Source organism: Procambarus clarkii, chromosome 1, assembly GCF_040958095.1.
Source record: "Procambarus clarkii isolate CNS0578487 chromosome 1, FALCON_Pclarkii_2.0, whole genome shotgun sequence".
Taxonomy (NCBI): Eukaryota; Metazoa; Arthropoda; class Malacostraca; order Decapoda; family Cambaridae; genus Procambarus; species Procambarus clarkii.
Genome location: NC_091150.1, coordinates 37,591,592 through 37,614,864, shown reverse-complemented (window position 1 = coordinate 37,614,864; position 23,273 = coordinate 37,591,592). Strand labels below are relative to the sequence as shown.

General features: G+C 44.4%; 1 protein-coding gene across 1 annotated transcript; it reads right to left on the bottom strand.

Moving 5' to 3' along the window:
• Positions 1 to 653: 653 nt before the first annotated feature.
• On the bottom strand, positions 654 to 21,593 carry LOC138363048 (uncharacterized). The gene is made up of 5 exons (XM_069321889.1): positions 21,450 to 21,593; positions 21,070 to 21,288; positions 20,246 to 20,391; positions 15,185 to 15,245; positions 654 to 1,400 (listed from the first exon to the last, which is right to left on the bottom strand). Exons 1-5 carry the CDS (start codon positions 21,591 to 21,593, stop codon positions 654 to 656), a joined length of 1,317 nt encoding a protein of 438 aa, XP_069177990.1.
• Between the last annotated feature and the right edge of the window lie 1,680 nt (positions 21,594 to 23,273).

Genomic DNA, 23,273 nt, shown 5'->3' with positions numbered 1-23,273 from the left:
ACAGAAGGTAAACACTATACACAGAAGATAAACCACTATACACAGAAGGTAAACCACTATACACAGAAGGTAAACCACTATACACAGAAGGTAAACCACTATACATAGAAGGTAAACCACTATACACAGAAGCTAAACACTATACACAGAAGGTAAACCACTATACACAGAAGGTAAACCACTATACACAGAAGGTAAACCAAGGTAAACACACTTATATTTTACCTCTCCTGAATTAACTAAACAATTATCGTGCCTCTTATAGTTACAAAAGTACAGTAATTGCCACATAAAGGGACCACGACTCATGGAGGGGGGGGGGGGAGCGCCTCAATATGTGTTTTCTTGTTTGTCTTGAGGATGATGACTTGTTTGTCTTGAGGATGATGACTTGTTTGTCTTGAGGATGATGACTTGTTTGTATTGAGGATGATGATTTGTTTGTCTTGAGGATGATGACTTGTTTGTCTTGAGGATGATGACTTGTTTGTCTTGAGGATGATGACTTGTTTGTCTTGAGGATGATGACTTGTTTGTCTTGAGGATGATGACTTGTTTGTCTTGAGGATGATGACTTGTTTGTCTTGAGGATGATGACTTGTTTGTCTTGAGGATGATGACTTGTTTGTCTTGAGGATGATGACTTGTTTGTCTTAAGGATGATGACTTGTTTGTCTTGAGGATGATGACTTGTTTGTGTTGTGGATGATGATTTGTTTGTCTTGAGGATCATGACTTGTTTGTCTTGAGGATGATGACTTGTTTGTCTTGAGGATGATGACTTGTTTGTCTTGAGGATGATGACTTGTTTGTCTTGAGGATGATGACTTGTTTGTCTTGAGGATGATGACTTGTTTGTCTTGAGGATGATGACTTGTTTGTCTTGTGGATGATGACGTGTTTGTCTTGAGGATGATGATTTGTTTGTCTTGAGGATGATGACTTGTTTGTCGTGAGGATGATGACTTGTTTGTCGTGAGGATGATGACTTGTTTGTCGTGAGGATGATGACTTGTTTGTCGTGAGGATGATGACTTGTTTGTCTTGAGGATGATGACTTGTTTGTCTTGAGGATGATGACTTGTTTGTCTTGAGGATGATGACTTGTTTGTATTGAGGATGATGATTTGTTTATCTTGAGGATGATGACTTGTTTGTCTTGAGGATGATGACTTGTTTGTCTTGAGGATGATGACTTGTTTGTCTTGTGGATGATGACTTGTTTGTCTTGAGGATGATGACTTGTTTGTCTTGTGGATGATGACGTGTTTGTCTTGTGGATGATGACTTGTTTTTCTTGAGGATGATGACTTGTTTGTCGTGAGGATGATGACTTGTTTGTCTTGAGGATGATGACTTGTTTGTCTTGAGGATGATAGCCCCTCGGTGTTTAGCGACCACTGTGGATATATAATATGGTTATATAATATTATAATATTATATAATATGGTTCAAACGTCGCTTGAACGTCGATTCATCGTCGTTTTGACGTTGTTTCATCGTCGCTTTAACGTGGTTATAACGTTGCTTCAACGTCGTTTAAGATTACCGTTAAATAGCATCGACATTAATAAAGCGACGTTATATCGACGCTGAATCGACGTTAAAGCGACGTAATATCGACGTTGAAGCGGCGTTATTTCAACGCTGAATCGACGTTATATCGATGTTGAAGCGGCGTTATATCGACGTAGAATCGACGTTAAAGCGACGTTATATCGACGTTAAATCGACGTTGAAGCGACGTTAAATCGAGTATAACGAAAGTAAACGTTTAAAATTATGTTGCTATTACAATTTTTTTTTATTTTAATCCATTAATACCACTAATACTATTCTGAAAAGTCAACAAAAACTTGACAGTAACTCGTATAGTTCTTGAAGCATCAACTAACCTCTCACTCTCCCCAGCACCACAAACTGGTCTATACAGAGGCCAGATTCACGAAGCAGTTACGCAAGCACTTACGAACCTGTACATCTTTCCTGAATCTTTGGCGGCGTTGTTTACAATTATTAAACAGTTAATGAGCTCCGAAGCACCAGGAGGCTGTTTATAACAATAACAACAGTTGATTGGCAAGTTTTCATGCTTGTAAACTGTTTAATAAATGTAACCATAGCCGTCAAAGATTGAGGAAAGATGTACACGGTCGTAAGTACTTGCGTTAACTGCTTTGTGAATCTGGCCCCAGAGTCTTAAAAGTAGTTACATATTCAAAATAACCAGAATACATCTGTGTAAATCAGCAGAGGTGGGGGATGAGCTGAGTGGTGTGAAATAGTGAGCAGAGTATCATAAGGACTTGCAAAATCGGTCTGTCATTCCGTCTGATTAAGGCGCCCAGGTGGTCTGACGGGCTGTGACAGTGGCAGCCACGGAGACAGAGACAGTCCCCCCATGACCAAACACGGGACCGAGAGACTAGTTTGGTGTATAAATGTCGTCAGGTCAGTCAGGTGTTTGGAGGAGGGGGATGGGGAGTCAGGTGTTTGAAGGGGGGGAGGGGGAGGGGGAGTTGCCTGGATGCTGTAGCAAACTGGTCGTTGACACCTGGAAATTAATTGTCTGTTACTGGAAGTGTCTGAGAACACGTATATTGGATGTTCCAGGTGTGAAGTCGAGTAGTCCTGTGTATATGTGTACTCGAGGCTACTAGTGTGAGGTCGAGCAGTCCTGTGTATATGTGTACTTGATGCTACTAGTGAGAGGTCGAGCAGTCCTGTGTATATGTTTACTCGAGGCTACTAGTGTGAGGTCGAGCAGTCCTGTGTATATGTGTACTCGAGGCTACTAGTGAGAGGTCGAGCAGTCCTGTGTATATGTTTACTCGAGGCTACTAGTGTGAGGTCGAGCAGTCCTGTGTATATGTTTACTCGAGGCTACTAATGTGAGGTCGAGCAGTCCTGTGTATATGTGTATTCGATGCTACTAGTGTGAGGTCGAGCAGTCCTGTGTATATGTGTACTCGATGCTACTAGTGTGAGGTCGAGCAGTCCTGTGTATATGTGTACTCGAGGCTACTAGTGTGTGGTCGAGCAGTCCTGTGTATATGTGTACTCGAGGCTACTAGTGTGAGGTCGAGTAGTCCTGTGTATATGTGTACTCGAGGCTACTAGTGTGAGGTCGAGCAGTCCTGTGTATATGTGTACTCGAGGCTACTAGTGTGAGATCGAGCAGTCCTGTGTATATGTGTACTCGAGGCTTCTAGTGTGAGGTCGAGCAGTCCTGTGTATATGTGTACTCGAGGCTACTAGTGTGAGGTCGAGCAGTCCTGTGTACATGTGTACTCGAGGCTACTAGTGTGAGGTCGAGTAGTCCTGTGTATATGTGTACTCGAGGCAACTAGAGTGAGGTCGAGCAGTCCTGTGTACATGTGTACTCGAGGCTACTAGAGTGAGGTCGAGCAGTCCTGTGTATATGTGTACTCGAGGCAACTAGAGTGTGGTCGAGCAGTCCTGTGTATATGTGTACTCGAGGCTACTAGTGTGAGGTCGAGCAGTCCTGTGTATATGTGTACTCGAGGCAACTAGTGTGAGGTCGAGCAGTCCTGTGTATATGTGTACTCGAGGCTACTAGTGTGAGGTCGAGCAGTCCTGTGTATATGTGTACTCGAGGCAACTAGAGTGTGGTCGAGCAGTCCTGTGTATATGTGTACTCGAGGCAACTAGAGTGTGGTCGAGCAGTCCTGTGTATATGTGTACTCGAGGCTACTAGTGTGAGGTCGAGCAGTCCTGTGTATATGTGTACTCGAGGCAACTAGTGTGAGGTCGAGCAGTCCTGTGTATATGTGTACTCGAGGCTACTAGTGTGAGGTCGAGCAGTCCTGTGTATATGTGTACTCGAGGCTACTAGAGTGTGGTCGAGCAGTCCTGTGTACTCGACGTCCTATAGAACGGCGTCGAGTGGTCCTGGACTTCAGAATGGCGGCTCGGGTTTATATTTTGTATATTAGCCTTCCTGGTGTTTAATATTATTATATTGTTATATATTTCCTATAGAATTATATTGCTTTAATTATTATGACTGTTGCCATGGGAATTGTTTATCATGACATTGTATATAATTACTGTAAAATGTATGATATTTATTTATTTAATTAGAAGTAGCGTACTTTAAATTTTTATTCGAATAGGACTATATGGCTCTTTCAACCATCAACCATCTATGCTCATTTCTGTTATCTAACAACTATTCATGTCTGTCCTCGACTTCTGTCAATCCTTCTGTATACTTCACTCAATTTCTATTGTCAAGGTTACCTCCTAAGCCCCTATCCTGTATACTCAACTCCTATTCTCTCTCTCTCTCTTGTCTTCCTGTCCAATTCTCTCTACTTCTATCTTCGATCCATTCCACTTATCTCAATTCCTCATTCCTCATTAATCCTACCTTGAGTCTCTCCCTCTCATCCATTTATCCAATCCTCTCTCCACTACTATCCCTCTTCCGTTCTCCATCCCTGCACCATCCTTAACCGAAAAAAAACTAAAAAAAAAATCCACAATTTCTACTCCGTCAAAAAATACTCGCACTAAATGCACCATTTATCACTGAAATGCAAAAATTACTCCACGCAACAGAGTACTCATTAAACCATTACACGAAAACAATGTTTAATGAATCATCTTAAGAGAGACGTACAAACACACCTTCCCCCCCTCCCCCCCTCTCCCCTCCTCCTCTCCCCCCTCTCCCCCCCTCTCCCCACCCCTCTCCCCCCCCCCACAAAAAAAAAAAATACACCTAAGGAGTCACTGTTTTTGGCGGGACATGATAGAGGCTTTTTCAGACCGACGATCCTGCAGCAATTATAGGAACCAAACATCTGTTATCAGTCAAGTCAACGCGCAGATTGGACAGGCCGATAAGAGGAAACGTCCGGGCGGGGAAGATTTATGATGGAAGTAGAGAATAATGTGATGTTAATGTATAAAAGGAAGAAGAAGGAAGAAGAAGGAAGAAGAAGGAAAAATAAATGAATATTGTGTGGAAAGATAAAGTTGACTTGGTCAACTTTATATCTTTCTTTATCATTGTGGTGAGAGGTCGCCGCCATGACTCGCATTGTTTATAACAAATCAGCTAGCTGGTGTTTACAATAATCAGCTGACTGTTGTTTATAATAAATCAGCTGATTGTTGTTTACAATAATCAGCTGACTGTTGTTTATAATAAATCAGCTGATTGTTGTTTACAATAATCAGCTGACTGTTGTTTACAACAATCAGCTGACTGGTGTTTACAATAATCAGCTGACTGTTGTTTACAATAATCACCTGGTTGTTGTTTACAATAATCAGCTGACTGTTGTTTACAAAAATCAGCTGACTGTTGTTTATATTAATCAGCCGACTGTTGTTTACAATAATCAGCTGGCTGTTTTTTTACAATAATCAGCTGGCTGTTGTTTATAATAATCAGCTGGCTGTTGTTTACAATAATCAGCTGGCTGTTTTTTACAATAATCAGCTGGCTGTTGTTTACAATAATCAGCTGACTGTTACAATAATCAGCTGACTGTTGTTTACAATAATCAGCTGACTGTTGTTTACAATAATCACATGACTGTTGTTTACAATAATCAGCTGGCTGTTGTTTACAATAATCAGCTGACTGTTGTTTACAATAATCAGCTGACTCAATGTCCATCAATGCCATATTTTAAGCATATGTATTTATATCTACAATAATTAGCTGACTGTTGTTTGCAATTATTCAGTTGATTCAACAGTGCCACATGATAATTTTTTTTTTTTACAATAATCAGCTAATATTTGGGAGGTCGACGCTGACACAGTTTAAAACATGACGGAGAAAAGTTCTGTGTTACTCATATCACCGAAAGTTTTCAGCCGATCTAATTAAAGTTTAACCAGATCTAAATATAATTGTTAATTGTCACCCAAAATTGCATAATGATAAATTGTTTGGAGCAAGGAGTTGGGATCGAACCCCATGTTCTGGGTTGCCCAAAACATGCCCCTAGATGACCGCAAGACACTAGGTGCCTGCGGTGTTCGATACCGCAATCACGCTCCAGAGAATTCCTCATAGATGAATAACGTTGTTGTGGTTTACTCGTGTAAACTGCGTTATATTTGTTAAGGTGGCGTCTGTAATACCATTGGAAGAAAAATAATGGAGGTGAGTACACACACACACAAGGTAATTACCTAAGGTAATTACCTAAGTGTAGTTGCAGGATGAGAATACCCTCGTGGTGTCCCGTCTTCCCAGTACTCTTTGCCGTATAATGCTTTGAAACTACAGACGGTTTTGGCCTCCACTACCACCTCACTTAGCTTGTTTCAACTGTCTACCATTTTGTTCGCAAAAGAAAACTTTCTAATGTTTTTTTTTCGGCACCTTTGTTTCATTAGCTTGACTGTGTGTCATCTTGTTCGTGAAGTTGCTGGTTTCAGAAATTCCTCTCTGTCAGTTTGGTCGATTCCTGTTAGTACTGTGTATGTGGTGATCATATCTCCTCTTTTGCTTCTATCTTCTAGTTTTGGCATGTTTAATGTATTTAGTCTCTCCTCGTAACTCTTGTTTTCTAGTTCCGGAAGCCATTTTGTAGCATGCCGCTGCACCTTTCCAGGTTCTTTATGTGCTTCTTCAGATTTGGGCACCATGCAACTGCTGCACATTCCAGTTTTGGTCTCACAAAATTGCGCACAAGGTGTACACCCATGGTAAGTACACACACACACACACACACACACACACACACACACACACACACACACACACACACACACACACACACACACACACACACACAGATACACACACACACACACCTAGACCACACAGGTTCCTAGACCTCAGGAACCTGTACACCAGTTGATTGACGGTTGAGAGGCGGGACCAAAGAGCCAGAGCTCAACCCCCGCAAGCACAATTAGGTAAGTACAATTAGGTAAGTACACACACACATTGTTTATAAAACAATTGTTCTTTTTATCCACATCAGGAGAAAAACAGCAGTGAAGGAACAGGTAATTAAACTGAGGACAGGGGCAGACAGGTTCACTACAAACAACAAGGAAGTGTGTGAGGAACTCAGTAAGAAATTCCAGGAGGTCTGCTCATTAGAGTAAGGAGAAGTTCCAGAGATAATAGAAGGAATACTTAACCAGGCACCACTAGAAGAGTTAGTAGGGATGTAAGGAAACTTTTGCTAGAGTTGGATGTGACAAAGGCTATAGACCCAGATGGAATATCACCATGGATACTAAGGGAAGGAGCAGACGCACTGTGCCTGCCACTCTCCATGGTGTATAACAAATCGCTGGTAACAGGTAAACTGCCAGAAATTTGGAAAACGGCAAATGTAGTCCCGATATACAAGAAGGGGGGACAGACAGGAGGCACGGAACTACAGGCCAGCGTCCCTAACTTGCATACTATGCAAGTTGATGGAGAAGATTGTGCGAAAAAAGCTAGTGGAACGTCTGGAGAGAAGGAACTTTGTGACAAAGCATCACCACGGGTTCAGGGATGGCAAGTCCTGCCTCACAGGATTAATTGAATTCTACGACCAGGCAACAAGAATCAGGGAAGAAAGAGAGGGGTGGGCAGACTGCATATTTTTGAATTGCCAGAAAGCCTTTGACACAGTACCACACTAGAGATTAGTGAAAAAGCTGGAGATGCTGGCAGGAGTGAAAGGGAAGGCACTCCATTGGATAAGGGAGTACCTAAGTAAAAGAAGACAGAGTCACTGTGAGGGGGGGAGGCGTCAGATTGGCGAGGCGTCACCAGTGGAGTCCCGCAGGGTTCAGTCCTTGGACCTATACTGTTTCTGATATATTTAAATGGTCTCCCAGATGGTATAGAATCGTTCCTCTCATTGTTTGCTAATGATGCAAAAATTATGAGGAGGATTAAGACGGAGGAAGATAGTATGAGGCTACAAGATGATCTAGACAAACTGAATGAATGGTTCAACAAATCGCTACTTAAGTTCAACCCGAGTAAATGTAAGGTATTGCGACTTGGCAGTAGAAACAGGAGGCCAGACACAGGCCAGACAGAATGGGAGATGAAGTCCTTCATGTAACGGACAGAGAGAAAGATCTAGGAGTTGATATCACACCAAACCTGTCTCCTGAAGCAGACATAAAAAAATAACTGCTGCGTATGCGAGGCTGGCTAACATCAGAACAGCCATCAGGAACCAGTGTAAGGAATCATTCAGAAACTTGTATACCACATATGTAAGACCAATCCTGGAGTATGCAGCCCCAGCATGGAGCCCGTACCTTATCAAGCACAAGACGAAGTTTGAAAAAGTTCAGAGGTATGCTACTAGGCTAGTCCCAGAACTAAGAGGTATGAGTTATGAGGAAAGACTCCATGAAATGCACCTCACGACACTGGAAGACAGAAGAGTAAGGAGAGACATGATCACTACCTACAAAATTCTCAGAGGAATTGACAGGGTAGATAAAGATAAACTGTTTAACACGGGTGGTACGCGAACAAGGGGACACAGGTGGAAACTGAGTACCCAAATGAGCCACATGGACGTTAGAAAGAACTTTTTCAGTGTCAGAGTAGTTAACAGGTGGAATGCATTAGGCAGCGATGTAGTGGAGATTGTCTCCGTACACCATTTTAAATGTGGATATGATAGGGCCCAGTAGGCTCAGGAATCTGTATACCAGTTGACTGACAGTTGAGAGGCGGGACTAAAGAGCCAGAGCTCATCATCGCAAGCACAACTAGGTGAGTACACACACACACACACACACTTACACACATGAAAGAGATGGTTGGGGTATTGTGTCTATCTGGACCTTAAAAAGCTTTTGATAGAGTCCTACACAAAAGGTTGTTCTGGAAACTGGAATATGCTGGAGGGATGACAGGGAGACTTCTGACGTGGAGGAATTTTGTTTAAATTTCATCAGGTAATCAGAGACAATGAATGTATCTGACTGGAGGAGTGTTACTAGCGGAGTACCACAGGGTTCAGTTCTTGCACCAGTAATGTTCATCGTCTACATAAACCATCTACCAGAAGAAATACAGAATTATATGAACATGTTTGCGGATGATGCTAAGATACTGGGGAAGATAGGAGACGCAAAAGATTGCAATGCCCTTCAAATTGATCTAGATAAAATAAGTGCTTGGAGCAACAAGTGGCAAATGGAATTTAATGTGAATTAATTGCCATGTTATGGAATGTGGAATTGGAAAAAATAGGCCACACATAACTTACAAATTATGTGTAAAGGAATTACAGAACTCTAATAAAGAACGAGCCCTGGAGGTGGTTTAGGATAGTAAACTGTCGCCAGATGAACACATAAAGAACATTGTGAGAGGAGCGTATGTGTCGCTCTCCAACTTCAGACTGGCTTTTAGTTATATGGATGGTGAAATACTAGAAAACTGTTCATGACTTTTGTGAGACCAAAACTGGAATATGCAGCAGTTGTGTGGTGCCCAAATCTCAAGAAGTACATAAATAAACTGGAAAAGGCGCAGCGGCATGCTATAAAATGGCTTCTGGAACTTAAAAGCAAGAGTTACGAGGAGAGACTAGAGGCCTGTGTTAAATAATCATGAAGCTACGTTGAATTATATTCAACGTCGACTACATGTAAGACCTGTAAGAGTATCATGGCTAGTGAACAGGTTCACTAGCTGGGATACGAGAGATAATCATTTACTGATTATCGTAGTGAGAGTGCGTATAGACATACCAAAACTAGAAGATAGAAGAAAAAGAGGAAATATGATCACCACGTACAAAATACTGACAGGAATCGACCAAATTGACGAAGACGAATTCATGAAACCAGCAACTTCATGAACTAGAGAACGTAGATTCAAGCTAAGGAAACAAAGATGCAAAAAAATATTAGAAAGCTTTCTTTTGCAAACAGAGTGGTAGACGGTTGGAACACGCCAAGTGAGAAGGTGGTAGAGGCCAAAATCGTCAATAGTTTCAGAGCGTTATACGACAAAGAGTACTGGGAAGACGGGACACCACGAGCGTAGCTCTCATCCTGTAACTCCACTCAGGTAATTACAAGCACCACAAGGGGCAGTACTAGGACGCATCATGATTTCCTGTGTACACAAGAGAACTGATGTAGGAGAATGTGGCTCACTCACCAGGCAGCTGCTGGAGTGTGTGTGGACAACGACTCCTCGACGCTAAGACAAGAAAGATGAAGGTGCTGAAGACAAGAACCGGAGTAAGAAGTGGAGCGCAGGAGCTGTGAGTGACAGGGAGCCGGATCCCTGCATCAGGTATATATATAAGTCCACTACGGGCTCACCATAGCCAGTGCTACTTGGAACTTTTTGTTCCAGGTAGCGAAACTTAAACAACAACATGCATCAGGAGAGAAAAAGGGTTTCTAAGTTGACTTAACCACTAATCTGACGCCTGCAACACGGGTTAGCCCAGTAACGAGGGCTCGTTAGCAACGTCCGGACGGCCCTTAGGAATTTTTATATGGAGCCTTCAAAGCAATATACAAAATCTACATAAGACCTGCTCTTGAGTATGCAGCCTTAGTTTGTTTATTAAAAAGGTCAACAGATTCTCGACATGGCTCGTCCCTGAGCTGAAAATCCTGAGCTACTAGGAAAGACAGAGGGTACTGGACCCCGGCACGTTGTAGGAAAGAAAGAAAAAGGAGGACATGATAACGACATCGAGGATACTAAGGGGAATTAACATATAATTCTTAGACTTTTGCTAAGTCTTACTCGGTAACCCCTTGACCTGTGGTAAACCTTGCAGGGTAACCCCTTGACCTGTGGTAAGCCTTGCAGGGTAACCCCCTTGACCTGTGGTAAGCCTTGCAGGGTAACCCCTTGACCTGCAGGGTAACCCCCTTGAGGTGTGGTAGGCCTTGCAGGGTAACCCCTTGACCTGCAGGGTAACCCCTTGACCTGTGGTAAGCCTTGCAGGGTAACCCCTTGACCTGCAGGGTAACCCCTTGACCTGTGGTAAACCTTGCAGGGTAACCCCCTTGACCTGTGGTAAACCTTGCAGGGGTAACCCCCTTGACCTGTGGTAAACCTTGCAGGGTAACCCCCTTGAGGTGTGGGCCACACACAGGACAGCTCTCCCCCGGACCACACAAACAGGTCATCACACACGAGCCAGACTTAACTAACCCTCTTCACGTCTTCCACCTTCCAATCCACTTCGATAAAAAATCAACACTTTGTCTACCTACCCGATGTATAAGACAGGAGGGGCGCCGTGATTGGTCGAGACACCGTGAGTAATAGCCAATCACAGCTTACGGTTCCCAGCAAGCACAGTGGCTGGAAGTCTGGCATTTCGTACCCTTAACCATCCTGTGTGATGGGGATTTTTTAGCATCACCTAGTTAGCTTTTTTGACACACTGTACTCCGCTTCATATAGTCTAGGGTAGCTGCACTAATGCAGATGTACCTCATATCTTAATAAAAAAAAAAAAAAAAAAAAAATGTGCCTGGTAAGTCCACTACGGGCTCACCATAGCCCGTGCTACGTGGAACTTTTTGTTCTAAGTGGCGAATCTTAAACAACAACAACAACAACGGGAGATTTACGTAAATTGGCAACTCGTCATCCAGTGATCCATAAAACAATCCATCCCAGCCTGGAGTACATAAAACAATCCATCCCAGCCTGGAGTACATAAAACAATCCATCCCAGCCTGGAGTACATAAAACAATCCATCCCAGCCTGGAGTACATAAAAAACATCATCACCAAAAAACTCTCACACCTCAACAAAGCCCATCTACACCAGAGAGCAGCTGAAGGTTCGCCCTCTGCAATATGGTATCTTCAGGCCACCAAGTTAGAAAGGTTAATTCCCGCCAAACACACACCGAAACTACGACGTTGGTACAACCTTCGAATACGTTTTAACACTTCCTAACCAGTTATAACAACCAATATAGCAAGTTGTAACAACGTTCTAATACGTCATAAATACGTTAAGCCTAGATGTAACAACTTTATTACAAGTTGTAACAAGCGGAAAATAGAGACAGTTTCGGTTTGTGTTTCCAGGGATAAATATCTCAAAAGGAATCCACAGGGAAATAACAGTTCGGTTATATAGATTACGTCTAGGTTACAGATGCAACTGGGAGATTGGTGAACCCAGAGAGTGGGAATGCATCTTCTGCTAAACAATCACAGATAAGCCACTACTTCACTATCTCCTGGAATGTGAAGCAACCAACGACCTTAGAAGAGCTTTAAGAGTCCCTGAATGTTGCAGAAACCACCCTGAAGCCATCAACACTGCCACTCTTCTGGTCAAAAAAGGTGTCCAGCAGCTGGACACCCTCATAAATACTGTCAAGCACTATCCTCCCCCACGATAGCAGCCTGACGATTAAATGCAACCTCAGCACACAGTATAAGTTTACTCAACAACAAAAAACTACCACTTACGGGTTATTCATACCCGTGCCACCTCTTGGGTAGCATATTATTTATCAGTCAATCGGTGTCGTGACACAGCAACGACACCTTAGTTAGCAGTCACCCAGCTGAATGGTGAGCCGATGTCGATAGACAGCGTGAAGTAAATAATCGATAGACAGATTGAGGAATACTTCCCAACAGACCACACACACACACACACACACACACACACACACACACACACACACACACACACACACACACACACACACACACACACACGGCACGACAGCTGCTGCCTGAGGGACGCGCTGATTGGAGAGTTATCGGCCAATCACCTTGCATCTCCTTTCAGCCTTTCTTAAATCATCATTTCTTCAAGCGTCTGTCCTCCGTCTTATTAACCTTCATCATTAAATTGCGATCATCATGAATATTAGAATAATGATTATTTTCACCATCTTGAGATGTCATTTTAATCATCATTGTTTTCATCATCAATATTATTATGATAATGATCGTCACTATCACTGTGCTCATCATCACTGTAGCTTTCACCATCGTCAACAACTATACTCACCTGCTCATCGTTTATTTATTGTATTTATTTGTTTACATTTCTGAAGATACAAACGCTTAAGTTTTTTGAGGAATTAACATGAGGTTTACAGTAAACTTTCTTTGTCTTTGTTAACCGTGTTCATTCAGATCCGGTGTGTGTCAAGTAGCTCGTTCACACCCTGTAAGGTAGACCTTCCATCACCCTTTACACCCTTTAAGGTAGACCTTCCATCACCCTTCACACCCTGTAGGGTAGACCTTCCAATACCCTTAACACCCTGTACGGTAGACCTGCCAATACCCTTAACACCCTGTAGGGTAGACCTGCCAATACCCTTAACACCCTGTAGGGTAGACCTGCCAATACCCTTCACACCCTGTAAGGTAGACCTAACATCACCCTTTACACCCTGTAAGGTAGACCTTCTAATACCCTTCACACACTGTAAGGTAGACCTTCCAATACCCTTTACACCCTGTAAGGTAGACCTAACATCACCCTTCACACCCTGTAAGGTAGACCTAACATCACCTTTTACACCCTGTAAGGTAGACCTTCCAATACCCCTCACATCCTGTAAGGTAGACCTTCCATCACCCTTCACACCCTGTAAGGTAAACCTTCCATCACCCTTCACACCCTGTAAGGTAGACCTTCCATCACCCTTCACACCCTGTAAGGTAGACCTACCATCACCCATCACACCTTAAGGTAGACCTTCCATCACCCTTCACACCCTGTAAGGTAGACCTTCCATCACCCTTCACACCCTGTAAGGTAGACCTTCCATCACCCTTCACACCCTGAAAGGTAGACCTACCATCACCCTTCACACCCTGTAAGGTAGACCTTCCATCACCCTTCACACCCTGTAAGGTAGACCTTCCATTACCCTTCACACCCTGTAAGGTAGACCTACCATCACCCTTCACACCCTGTAAGGTAGACCTTCCAACGCCCTTCACACCCTGTAAGGTAGACCTTCCAACGCCCTTCCCACCCTGTAAGGTAGACCTTCCATTACCCTTCACACCCTGTAAGGTAGACCTACCATCACCCTTCACACCCTGTAAGGTAGACCTTCCATCACCCTTCACACCCTGTAAGGTAGACCTTCCATCACCCTTCACACCCTGTAAGGTAGACCTTCCATCACCCTTCACACCCTGTAAGGTAGACCTTCCAACACCCTTCACACCCTGTAAGGTAGACCTTCCATCACCCTTCACACCCTGTAAGGTAGACTTTCCAACACCCTTCACACCCTGTAAGGTAGACCTTCCATCACCCTTCACACCCTGTAAGGTAGACCTACCATCACCCTTCACACCCTGTAAGGTAGACCTTCCAACGCCCTTCCCACCCTGTAAGGTAGACCATCCATCACCCTTCACACCCTGTAAGGTAGACCTTCCATTACCCTTCACACCCTGTAAGGTAGACCATCCATCACCCTTCACACCCTGTAAGGTAGACCTACCATCACCCTTCACACCCTGTAAGGTAGACCTGCCAACGCTCGTTCTGTCAACCCGAGGGTCGTTAAAGGTCACCTCACGAGAGCAGTTAGAGCCGGGTGCGGTCAGAAGCCAGCCCCATCACCCACACTTCCTGTTTTGGGTTTTATGCGTACATAAAATGTGGTATTTTATCTCCTCTTGTCGTAAAGTGTTTAGTTTTTTGTTAGTTTTTTTTTTACTTAGGGACAGGCATGCATATGGTATGATGATTGTACGTACTTGGAGAGACGCACATATGTGCATGAGGGGTGTTGGTTCTACACACACACACACACATACATACACACACACACACACACACACACACACACACACACACACACACACACACACACACACACACACAATCCATGCCATGAAAAATCCAAATTGGAAAAATAATTCCATTACATTTACTGCGCGGATTGAACTTGAAGGCAAGGATGGAGTGGGACTCGAGGGTCCAAGGCAATAGATGAAGGAACATCATCTCGGTCATCCTTGACCTCAATAGTTCCGTCTTACTCTCGAGTACTGAGTTTTTGTGATTATATTAACTTATATTATAGATGCTTTATTTGGAGGGATAATATTTCGCTGTACCCGACTGTACCTTGATCTGTAACCTTACTGTACTTTGGTGATCTGTAACCTTACTGTACTTTGGTGATCTGTAACCTTATTGTACTTTGGTGATCTGTAACCTTATTGTACTTTGGTGATCTGTAACCTTATTGTACTTTGGTGATCTGTAACCTTATTGTACTTTGGTGATCTGTAAAATTACTATAATTATAAATGCCTTATCACTATTATCCTTAAATAACTGAACTCTAACAAGCTGTACCCTAACTGTATTCTAGCTGTATCCTAACTTATATTATTGCGTCCTAATTGTATCCTAATCAAAGCTTACTACTATACCCTTACTAACTGTATTTGTCTGCTGTACCCTGACTGTATCTTTTGTATCCTAACTGAACATGGCTTTGATGGTATAACTTACTGTACCTTCTCTAGGTGCTCCTTAACTGTGCTAAAAACCATGTAATTAACTGTACCGTCCCCAGCTGTTCTCTAACTGGGTACAGGGGGCCCCTATACATAGGCAAACTCTATACTATCACAGTCTGTAACTGTGCTAAATGTTCTCTATGAAGAGTACTCTAGCTACACCGTACTTACTCACCGTACTTACTGACTGTTCCCCAAATAACTGATCCTAAAGGAGGATCCTTTTCAGTTTTTTTAATAGCAGTACTCTTTTTCGATAACTAATTAGTACCCCACATAAGAGGTTACCTAAGTGAACCTTAACAATACTCCAGATAACTCTACTTTAAAATAACTGTACCTGACTGGGGTTACATCTTTCATAAATTTATCTATCAATAACTACCAAAAATTATCTATTTTGCTATTTGTTGTTGTTGTTGTTCTATCTCTAAGTTGAGGTAATCCGGTAATTATTAACAGAAGGCGATAAGGCAGTATATTAGAGTGGTTCCTAAGTTATGATATCTCATTCCCCTCCCTCTCTCTTTCCCACCATTCTTTCCCCTCTCCCTCTCTTCTCCACCTCTCCCCCCCCCCCCTCTCTCTCTCTCTCTCTCTCTCTCTCTCTCTCTCTCTCTCTCTCTCTCTCTCTCTCTCTCTCTCTCTCTCTCTCTCTCTCTCTCTCTCTCTCTCTCTCTCTCTCTCTCTCTCTCTCTCTTCTCCACCAAAGTTTTCAGACCTCTACATTAAAACAGATCGAGCAAGCAAAAATAAACAAGTCATTTTATTGCGACAAACACATACCTCCGTGTATCAGAAGCCCTGAAGTGTTGTTCTCAGCTAAAGCTGCACGTGAAGGGGACATTCAGCTTAACACACGCTTGTTATTTTTTTTTTCCTATTTTCGGTTAAAGGAAAATTAACAGAATTCTCACGGAAACTTGGAAATTCATTCCCCTGTTGGGAATCATTACAGTATTACTGCCTGGTACTTGGAAGATATATTAGGACAAGATGCTAGGACATGAGGACAAGGAGCTGGGATACGAGGACAAGGAACTGGGATATGAAAACGAGGAGCTGGGATACGAGAATGCAAGGAGCTGAAATACCAGAATAAGGAGCTGGGATACGAGGAAAGGGGATAAAGGAACGGCATTCAATCACTTGGACCATCGTGGATCGAACATGGAAGATGCAAGAAGCGAAGCCGTCGCTCTACCAGCCAGGCCACGTGGACGAATAGGCTCGGCCGCAGTGTATGTCAATATATTACTGTCACCTCTCGCAGGAGGTCAGATCGTCACTCCCAATATACCTAAAGTGACCAGTCGCATGAGGGAATGTTAGGTAGCTGTTACCGTGCGTGTGTGTGTGTGTGTGTGTGTGTGTGTGTGTGTGTGTGTGTGTGTGTGTGTGTGTGTGTGTGTGTGTGTGTGTGTGTGTGTGTGTGTGTGTGTGTGTGTGTGTGTGTGTGTGGAGGGCGGATGTTTGCTTCTACATGTGGGTAAAGAGAGAGAGAGAGGGACGTCCCCAGCGTTTCTATGTATCCCCTCAAACGAATAGCGAGAATAAGCGATGGGTGGGTAGGGAGAGAAAGAGAGAAGGGCATTCGAAACGTATTTCGAAATACAACACCCCCTCCTCCCCTGCACTCTCCCTCCCTCCCTTCCTCCTTCCCCCCCCCCCCCCTCTCTCTCTCTCTCTCTCTCTCTCTCTCTCTCTCTCTCTCTCTCTCTCTCTCTCTCTCTCTCTCTCTCTCTCTCTCTCTCTCTCTCTCTCTCTCTCTCTCTCTCTCTCTCTACCACACTCAGTTTTCACGAACGCAATTTGAGCTTTCGTGGCTGAGATCAACTAGTGAATTACGTTCCATCATTGCGTCCTAACGCTCTATCTCAGTTTCTTAGTTTCCAAGTATTATCTCATCACACAGAGACGGAGAGAAAAGATAGACAGACAATAAAACATTGAGAGAGACAGACAGACACACAGAGATATATGTACAGATGGCCATACAGGTTAATAAGTAAACCGTTGCAAATGGCATTGGATTGCCTGTTAAACCGTCTGGGAAATCAGACTCTAATTTCCTTCCGGTCTTCGACCTCTCTCGACCTGTCATGCTCTTCCCCGTGGCTCTTTGGGGGTGTCTTGCCTACCCATCCCGTCTGCCTGCCTGTCTGTCTGTCTGCTTGCCTGATTTCTTGATCTTCTGTCTTTTCCTGGCTATCTACTCTCCTGTACTCACCTAGTTGTACTCACCTAGTTGTGCTTGCGGGGGTTGAGCTCTGGCTCTTTGGTCCCGCCTCTCAACTGTCAATCAACAGGTGTACAGGTTCCTGAGCCTATTGGGCTCTATCATATCTACACTTGAAACTGTGTATGGAGTCAGCCTCCACCACATCATTTCCTAATGCATTCCATTTGTCAACCACTTTGACACTAAAAGAAGCTCCTGTCTTCCAGCCAACGTGTCAGTCTTCAAGTCTGCCTGAATGCATGTGTGTTTGTCCGTCTCTAAACCTGCCTGTCTGTTTGTGCGTCTCTCTAACTAGGGGCACACGCGCACTAGGGGACACAGGTGGAAATTGAGTGCCCAAATGATCCACAGAGATATAAGAAAGAAAGTTTATAGTGTCAGAATAGTTGACAAATGGAATGCATTAGGGAGTGATGTGGTGGAGGCTGACTCCTTACACAGTTTCAAGTGCAGATATGATAGAGCCCAATAGGCTCAGGAATCTGTACATTAGTTGATTAACAGTTGAGAGGCGGGACCAAAGAGACAAAGCTCAACCCCCGCAAGCACAATTAGGTGAGTACAAACACACACACACACACACATCCCCAGGAAGCAACCCATAGCAGATCTCTATCTCCCAGGTACATACTTTCTGCTAGGTGAACAGGGATTTTCACTCATTCTGCTAGGTTTCTTTCACCAGGGTGAAAGAAACTGTACCCATTAGTTTCTGACTCGGCCAGGAATCGAACCCAGGCCCTTAGAACTACGACCGCTCCGAGCGCTGTCCACTCAGCCGCGAGGCTATAGTGACTCACTGTACTCCAGGTGACCTCTATGAAGGTCACTATACTCCAGGTGACCTCCCTGAAGGTCACTATACTCCAGGTGACCTCCCTGAAGGTCGCTATACTCCAGGTGACCTCCCTAAAGGTCACTATACTCCAGGTGACCTCCCTGAAGGTCACTATACTCCAGGTGACCTCCCTGAAGGTCGCTATACTCCAGGTGACCTCCCTAAAGGTCACTATACTCCAGGTGACCTCCCTGAAGGTCACTATACTCCAGGTGACCTCCCTGAAGGTCACTATACTCCAGGTGACCTCCCTGAAGGTCACTATACTCCAGGTGACCTCCCTGAAGATCACTATACTCCAGGTGACCTCCCTGAAGGTCACTATACTCCAGGTGACCTCCCTGAAGGTCACTATACTCCAGGTGACCTCCTTGAAGGTCACTATACTCCAGGTGACCTCCCTGAAGGTCACTATACTCCAGGTGACCTCCCTGAAGGTCACTATACTCCAGGTGACCTCTCTGAGGGTCACTATACTGCTGGTGACCTCCCTGAAGGTCACTATACTCCTGGTGACCTCCCTGAAGGTCACTATACTCCAGGTGACCTCCCTGAAGGTCACTATACTCCAGATGACCTCCCTAAAGGTCACTATACTCCAGATGACCTCTCTAAAGGTCACTATACTCCAGGTGACCTCCCTGAAGGTCACTAAAAAGAAAAATAATGATAAAATTGAAATCAAACAAGAATTTGAGTAAACACCAAAACGTAGGATATCGCAAATAATACTGAATCCGGGTACTAGATACCCCAGCACTCAGTAGCGGTGGTGGGATAGGCCTACCCCAGCACTCAGCAGTGGGGCGGAGCATAGGCCTACCCTCTCACTCAGCAGCTGTGGGGGACACAGGCCTATACAAGGCAGGTGTGGACGAGGTGGTGTCACTATGGACCGCAGGCGGCACTTGTCATGCCAGGCATGACAGCAGCGACCGTATAAGGCAGTTAAGGTGTCAGGCAGGTCGGCCATCTTGGTCGTCAGATCCATTCCGGGAACACTGGACTGATCACGTCACCATCCCAGCGAGACGTGCTTGTTAGGGGACACTAAAGCCCCGAAATCATCTACAGATAGCCTCAAGATAACCTCAAGATAACCTCAAGATAACCTCAAGATATTGTTGCCTCTACAGGCAGCTAGCCTGGCTTGTGTGGAGGGGCTTGAGATGTAAAGACATCATCTGTGTGTAACATTAGAATGGAAGTTAAAACGATTCAGTAGAAGGCCTTTGTAAGGTTGTTCTTAACTGGATCCAGCCACGTCTTATCATGTTCTTATCCAGCCACGTCTTGTCATGTTCTTATCCAGCCACATTCTCTCATGTTCTTATCCAGCCACATTCTCTCATGTTCTTATCCAGCCACATCCTCGCAATGTTCTTATCCAGCCACGTCTTGTCATGTTCTTATCCAGCCACATTCTCTCATGTTCTCATCCAGCCACGTCTTGTCATGTTCTTATCCTGCCACATCCTCTTATGTTCTTATCCAGCCACATCCTCTCACGTTCTTATCCAGCCACATCCTCTCATGTTCTTATCCAGCCACATCCTCTCATGTTCTTATCCAGCCACGTCTTGTCATGTTCTTATCCTACCACATCCTCTTATGTTCTTATCCAGCCACATCCTCTCACGTTCTTATCCAGCCACATCCTCTTATATTCTTATCCACCTACGTGTGAACGGAGTCGTCTGATTCGTGGAGATTTTGACGGTATAATTTCTGGTTTTGCTGCTCTGGTCTCTTGTAATTGCCTGTTATCTCCTGCAGATCGTGAGACTTTTCTAGATTTTCTTGTTGACGTTCCTGCAGTCGTGCTTCCTGTGGGCGGTGATGTACTTGGCCCACGTGAAGCAAGTTGATTTCATGCTGTTCTTGGCTCTTCCTGTTGTATCTCTTGTGGCTGTTGCTGCTGCTGCATTTTCTCTTGTGGGTTTGCAACTTTCGGCTGCTATGTGGGGCTTTCCATCTGGGTTATTGTGTTCAGTAGTGGCTTTTCCGCTGCCTCTGTGCTTGATGATATCTGTGGCACTATATTTATTTATTTTGGTGCTGCTAATCTGGACAGATGTTGTGAGTTGGGGTTTTGGAGTGTAGTTGCTCTGGATATTCCCACACCCTGCGTTCATGTGTGGGTACTGTACTCACCTTGTGCGAGTACTCACCCAGTGTGAGTACTCACCCAGTGTGAGTACTCGCTTAGTGTGAGTACTCACCTAGTGTGAGTACTCGCCTAGTGTGAGTACTCACCTAGTGTGAGTACTCGCCTAGTGTGAGTACTCACCTAGTGTGAGTACTCGCCTAGTGTGAGTACTCACCTAGTGTGAGTACTTACTCAACAACTGCTGGTGACGGTGTGCCCGGGGTTCACGTGTAGGTGGGGATGCCCATGCCTGGTGTGCTGGTTGAGGCACTGGTATATATATAGTGTTGCTGCTTCAGTTTTCTTTCCATATGAAGTCCATTTCTCGGTCGTGCTAGACATGACTTGCTACGAACATAATGGTCTTGGGAGCAGTTCGGACATGTTGACCACGTCTCCTTTGTTGACCTTTTCCCGGGCACTGTGACCTCAGGTGTAGTTTGGTGCACACACTCCTCATTGGTCCCCTGAGGGCTGGCCTTCACATGCTCTGCCCCGAACACCTGAGGCTTGGAACTTCCCACACTCTCCAACTTTTGCTCTTGGTGGAATTCCTCCTTCCTCTTGAGGATAACCTGGTTGCACGGAGGGCACCATTCTTGTGGCTGATATGATTTGCAGTCGTCTTCCTCTGCACACTGTGGGTATTATCTTTGTTTCCGTCACCTTGTTGTCGAGTCTGACTTGCTGGTATTCCTTGTCTTGGGAATTGAAGGTTCTTTTCCAGTCCTCATACTGTTTCCTTGTCCTTCGCTGAGGGGTACTGTTGTTCTCTCAGGGTGTAACTTATCTCCAAGTTGTCACTGGTGTTCTTCTCAGCAAGATGTTCCAGGTGCTTGTTGCACGTTCTCCGGGAACGTGAACGGTAGTTGTTCTCCATTGTGCTGTGTAAGACAGCCAGACTGTGGAGCACAGAGGACACGCGTCTGTAACACAGAGACCTTGAAGCCTACACCAACACACTCCATCTCTCCTCTGACTTCATTACTCTCATGTAGTCACTCCTCCTTTCACCACCCTTCCCTTTATTTCTATTACATCCCATCCCCTCTGTACCGTCCCGTCTCCTCGTACTCGTTCCCCGTCCCTTATTTGTCCCTTTCTCCGCCAATTTTCTACATCCTGTCTCCTCTTATTCCTCCACTTCCTTCTCCTGCTTCTCCTCCTCTTCCTTCTCCCCTCTCCCTCTTCACCTGCCACTCTGGATCACTCCTCGCGATCTTAATTAATCTAATCTGCTTCTAAGCCAATATTCGTGTCAGAGTTGGTAGTCAATGTTGATCACTTCTGGTGACTGTCGGCTCTGTGGCTGGCACATTGCAGGTTATAATTGGTGTCTCTGCTTGCTGACTTACCCGTGCTTCTCTGGACATACGTAAGCAAAGTGAGAGCTAGCTCCTGGGCCCCCTACTCCCAGGTTATATAGCACCTGGTGCTTGAGGTATATATACCGCGCCTGCTGTTGATACTGTCTGGTTGAGTCACGGGTCTCACGTTGTTCCTGTCATATAATCGTATTTACTCCAGGTAATTATCCTATGTCATCCCTGGGCATGGACTGATCAAGCATTTAGACAGCCACTTGCGAAACCTGTACATCTTTCAGTTTGATTAGTATTGTTATAAACAACTTCCTGGTGCTTCGGAGCTCTTAAACGGGTTATTAAATGTAATCCAAATCCACACTACGTGTGAACAGATGAACACATCCTCGCACACCTCTCACTCTCTGCGACCCCCCCCCCCCCCCTCCCCCTCTATTATAACTGTGACTCCTCGTTCTGAAATAGACCTCCTATTTATCTTGTCTGTTCTTTTCAGTATCTTGTACTTAGTGATCATATCTTCTCAGACCTTTATCTTTGTTAGTACTGGGCATGTGTGTGTGTGTGTGTGTGTGTCTTCTATGTATGTGGGAATATGTGTCGGTCTATGTATTTGCGTATGTGTGCATGTGCTTGTAGAAGTTAAGCTTCAGCTCCTGAGCTTCAACTCCACGCCACAATCCGTGTCAGGATCGGAACACCACCATCGCGGGTACAATCAGTATCTGGCTCTATCCACAATCCGGCACAAACCGTGTTTGGGTTTGACTGCCAACACTCACAATCCACGTCTGTGGATTACAGTAGATTTAAAGCTTCCGTCACATCTACTTCCCTTAACTGATTTCTTACTTACTCTGGTTTGACGTCTATTTCGTTCATTCTGTCATTTTGACGTGTTTGTTCTCGCTGGACCCCCCCCCCCCCCCCCGGAAACTTTGAGGACTTTGAATCATTCTTTATTCTTTATAAACTCAACGTGCATTTTCTTTGATTTGTGTTGCTTAATAATGACTTGGTGTTGCTTAATGCTCTGGTTTGTGTTGATATATCACCTGCTGTTACTTAATTTCCTGGTGGTTCTTCGTCCTCCTCCTGAGGAGGCTGTGGAACAGGTTGGGCTCAGTTTGTACAATTTCTTAGCTGTTCTTCTGTTTCTTATTTACCCGTTTTTCTCTTTTGTATATACATGATGTCTTTCATGTTTGTGTTCTCTGTATTTCTTTCATGTTATG

Bases quoted from the DNA above. Each gene is read 5' to 3' on its own strand.
- LOC138363048 (XM_069321889.1), bottom strand. From the start codon at position 21,593: ATGGAGAACAACTACCGTTCACGTTCCCGGAGAACGTGCAACAAGCAC. The intron at 20,392-21,069 runs GTTCGTAGCAAG...CACCGCCCACAG, and splicing joins ACTGCTCCCAAGACCATTAT to GAAGCACGACTGCAGGAACG. The intron at 15,246-20,245 runs GTAGGTGGATAA...GTAATTTTACAG, and splicing joins TCAGACGACTCCGTTCACAC to ATCACCAAAGTACAATAAGG.